Source organism: Salminus brasiliensis, chromosome 24, assembly GCF_030463535.1.
Source record: "Salminus brasiliensis chromosome 24, fSalBra1.hap2, whole genome shotgun sequence".
Classification (NCBI taxonomy): Eukaryota; Metazoa; Chordata; class Actinopteri; order Characiformes; family Bryconidae; genus Salminus; species Salminus brasiliensis.
Window position 1 is genome coordinate 29,009,760 of NC_132901.1, and position 8,426 is coordinate 29,018,185.

Below are 8,426 nucleotides of genomic sequence, written 5' to 3' on the forward strand. Positions count from 1 at the left end.
CAGTGAAATGCGCTGAAGCTCAGAGAACGTTACTATAACCAGTGTGTATTATCTACAGTCTGGAATCATACACCTCAGGATTCACTAAGACATGATTCACTCATGGATACGACTCAGTATGAAATTCTTCAGAAAGGAATACTGAAAATCTCACCATTTTAGTGTGATTCAATTTGACACGATTCAGTATGAAATGATTCAGTGAATCAGAACAGTCTGATATTTGACTGTGATTCGTGTTATTATGAGTTATTATATTTGAGGGTTGTTATAATTTCTATAGCTGAAGTGGGTTGAGCCAGCTAGAAATCCTTCAGTGTGAAATGCACTGCAGTGTCCGGGGCCCACACACACACACACACACACACACAGTCTAAATGGGAGTGTTTTGAGGTTCTTGGGCCTGGATGTGTGTGTACTTTAGATAAATGAGTGAGTGAGTGAGTGAGTGAGTGAGTGAGTGAGTGAGTGAGTGAGTGACAGGCCTCCAGCTGACCCTGTTTGAGGGAGACAGAACAGGCCTGATTGTGTTACCCCCCCCCCCCCCTCCCTTTTTTTGAGTGCACAGGACACACACTTACTGCGGGAAAGGGTCGAGTTACACTCTTACTTGCACTCTCTGTCCCTCTCTCTCTTTCTCTCTCTACACACACACACACACACACCACATTTTTAATAATCTCATTATTTTATTTCACATTTCTTCGTTCATAATGAATACACCGAGTGGAGCAGCTGTCTAAGTGCTGAGGTCACAGGTTCGACCCCCGGTGATGCCACTCCAGTCTCAGGATGCTACATCCACTCATCCCTGCCCACCAGCGCCGCTTTCCCCCTCTTCCCACTCCCACTCCCAAGGCTCAGGAGGCCACACCCACTCGGCCCCGCCCAGTGGCACGGCTTTCACCTTCTGGCCAATGTTTTCAAGAGGCCACGCCCACTTGTTGATTTCCCCTTCTACCCTACGTTTAACGTATTCCAAGACTCAAGGGGGGCACAACTTGTCCCACCCACTGGCGCTACCGGCCCCTTCCCATTCCAAATCTGAGGAGACCACGCCCCTTGCTCCACCCCGCTCTCCTTGCCACCTCCCCCCCCCTCACTTCTCCTCAGTGTTATCCTCCCTCACTGCCCGGGTTGTCAAACCTCGTGCAGCTCCTCCAGCCCTGACCATGCGCGCGCTCCTCGCCGTGACGACGCTGCTGCTGCTGCTGCTGCTGCACGCCTCCGTGCACGGGCTGCACGTGTTCGACCAGCCGGGTCTGTTCGTCACGAGGAGTCAGTGCAAGCCCATCCCGCCCGCGCTGCACCTGTGCCACGAGTTCGAGTACGCGGAGATGCGCCTGCCCAACCTGCTGGGCCACGAGGCCATGAGCGAGGTGCTGCAGCAGGCAGCCTCGTGGGTGCCGCTCGTGCAGAAGCGCTGCCACCCGGACACGCGCAAGTTCCTCTGCTCGCTCTTCGCGCCCGTGTGCCTGCCCGACGTGGACGAGCCCATCAGGCCGTGCCGCTCGCTCTGCGAGGCCGTGCGCCAGGGGTGCGCGCCCGTCATGGCCGCCTTCGGCTTCCCGTGGCCGGAGATGCTGCGGTGCTCGCGATTCCCCCTCGACGACGACCTGTGCATCCCCGCGGTGGAGAACGGAGAGCGCGTGACCACGGCAACCGAGACAGGTGAGCGCGAGATGCGTTAAAGGGAAAGTGCACCGACTTATTAAACTTTACTCCGAGTTTAATTCAGTTTAGTTGAGCAGTCAGTCCGAGTTCGAGGGGGTTCGGTGGGTTTGGGGGGGTTTAGGGGGTTTGTCAGAGCTGTGGTTCTACAGTGGAGGTTCTAGATAAGCTCTCCCCAGTCAGAGCTGTGGTTCTACAGTGGAGGTTCTAGATAAGCTCCCCCAGTCAGAGCTGTGGTTCTACAGTGGAGGTTCTAGATAAGCTCTCCCCAGTCAGAGCTGGAGTTCTACAGTGGAGGTTCTAGATAAGCTCCTCCAGTCAGAGCTGTGGTTCTACAGTGGAGGTTCTAGATAAGTCCCTCCAGTCAGAGCTGGAGTTCTACAGTGGAGGTTCTAGATAAGCTCCTCCAGTCAGAGCTGTGGTTCTACAGTGGAGGTTCTAGATAAGCCCCTCCAGTCAGAGCTGGAGTTCTACAGTGGAGGTTCTAGATAAGCTCCCGCAGTCAGAGCTGGAGTTCTACAGTGGAGGTTCTAGATAAGCTCCTCCAGTCAGAGCTGTGGTTCTACAGTGGAGGTTCTAGATAAGCCCCTCCAGTCAGAGCTGGAGTTCTACAGTGGAGGTTCTAGATAAGCTCCCGCAGTCAGAGCTGGAGTTCTACAGTGGAGGTTCTAGATAAGCTCCTCCAGTCAGAGCTGTGGTTCTACAGTGGAGGTTCTAGATAAGCTCCTCCAGTCAGAGCTGTGGTTCTACAGTGGAGGTGAAGGGAAGCAGATGTCTGAAGCTCTAATAAAAGCTCCTCACAGAAAGTTCTTCACCTAATGGTGATGAAGACGCTGCCTGATGCCTGAGACACGGTTCTACCAGAGTTCTGAGAAGAGTTCGGCTCTAGAACCTGCTTTTAGAACCAGATCATTAAAATGGTGGAGGGATACATGCTGCAGGGTGTAGTGCGGCTACAGAAAGTAGTCCCTAAAGAGAACTGCATTAGTTCAGATTCTCTATTCACTATTTTACCTTCATCATCATCATCATCATCATCATCATTCCATATAAAACTCAGAAGACTCGTGTAGCTGCACTGGTGGGTTTGGATAGGAGATAAATTATGGGCTGTATCTGTGTTGTACAGAGATCAGAGTGGGTCAGTTTCTCTGTTTTCTATAATCTAACGGTCATTCAGAGCGTATGTCCTGGATGACCCAGGTGACCTCACACACGAACATCTAATACCATCTGAACGTCTGTGTCTTGACTCCTTATTTTCAGTGAGAAACTGGAGAAAGAAACCCACTGCGTCTCCCATCTGACCCACCAGAACACAGTCCTGTGACGCTACTCTGTACTGTACTGAAGTATCAGCTGTAGTACTGTACTCCAGTGGCTTAAAAACCGAGTACCTATAACTTCTACTTTTACAGTTTACTCAGTAACTGAGTATTCAGTGTTCAGGTAAAAGAACTGAGAGCTGGTTTTACAGGCAGGGACAGTTCTCTCAGCCGGCCGTCAGCCGAGTTGCTTTTTATTAAGACATCCAAATCAGTGTAAAATCACCCAGCCCGTGACTGCTGACTCACTTCTGCGAATCCCTTCTGTCCCATTAGTCCGTTACTCAGCGTATCTCACGCCAGCAAACATTAAAAAAGCACTTTTAATTAAAGAATGACTCTTTATTTAGTAAAAAGTACTTTAATATTACTTTTTACGTTTTAATATAGTACCTGAGGTACAGTTACAGTGCTGTCCACAGTCCTCCTCATTCTTTAGCGCAATGATTTTTCACTCTGCAGAACGCCAAGAACCAGCCCTATTCCAGAAGTTAGCTAGAACTGACGGTTCTGTGGTTCTGTGGTTCATTTCTCATTTGTGAGACAGGATTACAGAATCAGACAGTATTTAGTGAACGTCTGTCTGAACTGTGTGTTTTTAATGTGGAATCAGTGTCTACCATCTACCAAAGCTTGTGGCTCGTCATAAGTTATGAAATAATGTAAATATTGTCACTGTGCTTATACCGACGGTCCGGTTCTCGGTTGAGGAAAGTCTAGTTCAGTTTTAACTGAATAAGAAATAAATAATAAATAAACTCAGCGTATTACTAAAGTGATTAAAGTGGAAATCATTAAATCACTGAAGTGTTAAACTCACCTGAGAGGCTTACCTGATCAGCCTAGGTGTCAAACGTGGGTCATGCAGAACAGGTCTTACCTAGTTCTGATGAGTTATGTTTTATTAAGCCGTTTACCTTTCAGATGTATCCAAAGGTGTGTTTTGAGAAATTGGGGTCTTTTATTAAACAATTAAAAATAAAATAATAAAATAAAATAATTAGATATATTTATATTGCACCTTTTTATAATTACAAGATAATGGTTTACAGCAGAAATAAGTGAGGAAGAGTGAGGAAGAGGAAGAGACAGAAGTATAGTCTTCAGGTGTGTACTGCAGTGCTGGAGAGATCTGCTGCAGACAGTGGAGAGTGTAGTGTAGGGGACAGTGAGGGTGGAGGTACGAGGGGGACAGTGAGGGTGGAGGACATCTGCATTACTCACTCTGATCTTATTACCCAGGATGCTCTTCTGTCGTCAGGTTCAGAGTGATGTGTAAAATGTTCCGTCTCATTTGGACGCTTTTCTTTCCAGTTCCGAAGGTCTGCGACGCCTGCAAAGAGAAGCTCGAGGACGACAGTGAAATGGCAGACAGCCTTTGTAAGAACGATTTTGGTAAGTGGTTCAGAAAACGGTTGTTTAAACTGGACTAATATATTTATGCTTGAAGAATTGACGTTCATCAACTTATATTAGGGTCTGTTGCTTAGTTACCGACATAACAGTTGATTATTGATCTCGATTAAGGAGGTTTGGGTTAGGGTTGCACAAAAATGCAAAAGTACCACCAGATACTGTGAGATTGATTCATTGATTGATTGATTGATTGATTAGGATCAGGGTTTAGGTTTTGAGTTGAGGTTAAAGTAAAGTTAAGATTCGGACCAGGTTTGGGCTTAACACAGGGGTGGGCCTGAGTCCAGCACAGTTTGCTGATTTCCCTGTTCTAATAGACTGACCGCACCTGATCATCACCTGATCAGGTGTTGAATCAGGTGTGTTTAAACAGAAAAAGCACAAACCTGCAGGAACCCGACCCTCCAGAACCATTTCCCTCCTGAATTAACGCTAAAAAGGTTGTCACCAGTGTCTCCAGTGATGTTGGTATGGACTACTTTTCATTCTGCAAAAAGCTAAAGAAGGCCTGATCTGGCGGTGAGGTGAATCCACAGGCTGGTCAGTCCTGATGATATGAGTGAGCTGCAGATCAGGCAAAGCCAGGACAGGACAGGAGGTTCAGTTTAGTGAGCTGGTGTCTGATTAATTGTACGCTGTTCTTAAGGTTCTTCTTCTTAGAGGAACCTTCAAGACACATTTTTCTTTGAAAAAACTTATCTTGAAGGTTCCTCAAAGCACCTCAAAACCTTTCAATTGAAGAATTGAAGTTCCTCCTAGAACTCCTTCTTTTAACAGTGTAGGAATAAACTGAGCTTGGTGTGTGAAGATCCGTGAGAGGCGTAATTCGTAGAGGGAAGGTCTGCTTCTGTAATAAGATTGTCTTTATCTTTATTTAGATTATTAATATTTTGAGACCAAAGACAGGAGATCTCTGCAGTACAACCAGGTCGATGTAGTTCAGGAGTATTTACTTTTTCACACCACACTGATTGAATGTCTCACCTCTGTGCTCCAGCCCTGAAGATCAAGGTCAAGGAGATTTCCTACATGAACGGTTATACCAAGATCATCCCGGAGACCAAGAGCAAGACCATCTACAAGCTGAACGGCGTCACCGAGCGAGACCTGAGGAAGGCGGCGCTGCTGCTCAAAGACGGCATGCAGTGCGTGTGCGATGAGATTAAGGACATCAGCTCTGCTTACCTGGTGATGGGCCAGAAGCAGGACGGCAACCTGGTCATCACGTCGCTGAAGCGCTGGCAGAAGGGCCAGCGAGAGTTTAAGCGGATCTCCCGCAGCATCCGCAAGATGCAGTGCTGAGGTTGGGCGCCACGGTTCTCCTGGACTCCTGGCAGCCCTAGAGACGTCTGTTGCAGACATCTCCAGAAACCTCAGTTGCTTGGCCTCCCAACTGTAGAAGATGACTAATAAAGCTTGGGTCTGGTTTTACAAACACGAATTAAGGTTAAGTGTGGGCCGCAAGGGATTTGTCAATAAAGGCACATTTTAGAGCCATGTGGCATTTTTCTGGGCATGTGTGGAACTGGAAGAGGGAACCAGATCTAGGCTTAGCTTGTGCCCAGAAAAGTGCCACGTGGCTTTTGAAATATGCCCTTAATCCACAAACACAGTGCTGTAGTTCAGCTAATGTGCCAGATTTCTCCCTCCTGTGTGTCTTCATCCCCATCACACTCCCACATTACAGTAGGCCGACTTAGATAGTCTCACTACCGTACACTTAGTGGCTGTAGAAGAACCAAGCAGGGTTCACTGAAGAACCTTCCAGTGGATTGCGATAGAGAATGTGAGTGTAAAGAACCTGTATAATATTCAAAGAACAAGCACATAATGTACTAATAAGAAGATTGTAGGCTTTCCGTAGAACCGTACGTCTAAGCCGAGAACCTTCTACAGACAGTTCTGCAAAATGAAGCTATCATGAAGGTTTCATAACTTCCTCCCCTGTTAAGAAGAACCACTTTTGGTTCCCTAAAGAACTCATTTTGTAAATGAGATGTGCAAATGAGAAGAACCTTCCACATAACAGAAAGGTTCTCCACCAACAAGGAGCTATTATATAAAGGTTCTACAAAGAACCTTAACTCTGTGTGAAGCTTCTTTAAACCTCATTTGTAAAAATTGTGCCCCGAGGAACCATTCACTGAATGTTTTTGGGGAACCAATGGTAGTTTAAGGGTTCTTCCCAGAACGTTTACATGATATTGAGGTTCTTTATACCATGATCACACGTCTTGTTTACAAATATGGTTCTCTAAAAACTATAAAAAGGGTTTTAGCGAAGCAAACGTAGTTTCAGGGTTCTGTAAACCTTAAACCGGTTCTTCACACTCACACGTCTCTTCCACACAAAGGTTCTCCATTGAAGGTTTCTTTAGGGAACCAAAAGTAGAAAGGTTCTTCCTGAAATATTTACCTTACAGGGTGGTTCTTCAAAGCCAGTTCTTTAAACCTTGAAGCGGTTCTACACACGGACACGTCTCATTTCATCATGTTTTTGTTTTTTTCTTGGGAGGTGAAGGTGGTTCTTCTGTGGCCCCTGTATGTTTAGCAGTGTGCAGATGAAGGTGCTCCAGGGCCGTTCTGATTGGTCTGCATGGCTTGTTTGGAGGAGCATTAATGAGTGTGTTTTTGCGAGCGTGCTTTTTTATAAATCCTTTTTATCAGCGCAGTGAGAGATAGCTGGCTATATTCTCAGTGTTTAAACCATGTACGTGTGACTTTGAGCGTTTGCGTGAAAACCTCACCCCCTTTCCCCGGGTTTAGATCCAGACATGACTGTTGGTTAGATACTAAAGTGCATGAATTTGATTTATTATTTCATGATTATTATTTTTTCTTCAGTGTTTTTGCCTTCTCTGTACTTGAGCCTTAATGCTGCACTGTTTCCATGCAATATTCTTCAAACCGCAATCAGTGATCATCAGATATTTGTGTGTTTCCTGTCTCTGTCAGTTATAATACTGGTTTTATACGGCGTAGGCCTGGGTTTCATTACATTTTCACGGTTTTATGCTGTGGTTCCTGAGAACTCATCATATTAGAGTGGAGTCACACAATATTAAAACCTCAGAATCGTTCTGGTACATCGTTAAAAGCGGTCCCGGCCCCGTTTTATTGGGACAAAGTTTATTGAAGCATACCTTCCCATTAACAGAGCCCTTTTTGTGACACTCTGTAAATAGTCTGATAAGATGTCTATTCTTGTACATAGTTTTTGGAGCAGTGAATCAAAAGTCGGTCACGATTTCATGCTCTAGAACTTCATTCATTACAGTGATGATGTCCTGTTGCTCTTACTATGACACAGGCACACGTCCTTTCATGCACTGCTATGTTATGTGATTTTATAATGCTTTCATTTGTATGGTGATGCAGATGTTTCACACACAAGTCAATAAATAAAGTGAACACAACGTGGTTTGTCTGTTTTGCAGTCAGATTTACAGTCTATTAACTCCAGAGAGTCTTCAGGGACTGAAATACAGCGTAAAGTAGGCCGTTTCACACTGAGTGCATTTTGTAGAGTTTAGTGGCCCCTACTGGTCAACTGAGATGTTTACATTTCTCTGAATATAATTAATGATCTGTTAGTATTTTTTACAGTAGTAGTAAAGTAATGAAAGTAATGAAAATCATTTCTAAATGCTGCTTCAGTATTAATGCAAATGACCCTCGTGTATAACAGAAAGATTAAGATTAGACCCGGTGATGATACTGCAGGAAGAATGCAACCAAACTGGCCTTCAGTCCAGAGTTTTATAAACACATGAAACAGACAAGCGCCTTTCCAATCCTCTATCCACCTCAGACACAATACACACCAATTAGCCATAGCATTAAAACCACTGTCCTAATATTGGGTAGGTCCCCCTTGTGCCGCCAGATCAACTCTGACCCATCGTGGCATGGAATCCACAAGGCCCAGAAGGTGTCCTGTGGTATCTGAACATCTTCAGACATCAGCAGCAGATCCTTTAAGTCCTGTAAGTTGTGAGGTGGGCGGGGCCTCCA

The 8,426-nt window shown here is 45.6% G+C and overlaps 1 protein-coding gene across 1 annotated transcript; it reads left to right on the plus strand.

Annotated features, from left to right (window-relative positions):
* The first annotated feature begins 1,160 nt into the window (after positions 1 to 1,160).
* On the plus strand, positions 1,161 to 7,774 carry sfrp2 (secreted frizzled-related protein 2). The gene is made up of 3 exons (XM_072670214.1): positions 1,161 to 1,671; positions 4,311 to 4,391; positions 5,410 to 7,774. Exons 1-3 carry the CDS (start codon positions 1,173 to 1,175, stop codon positions 5,712 to 5,714), a joined length of 885 nt encoding a protein of 294 aa, XP_072526315.1. The 5' UTR covers positions 1,161 to 1,172; the 3' UTR covers positions 5,715 to 7,774.
* Positions 7,775 to 8,426: the final 652 nt, after the last annotated feature.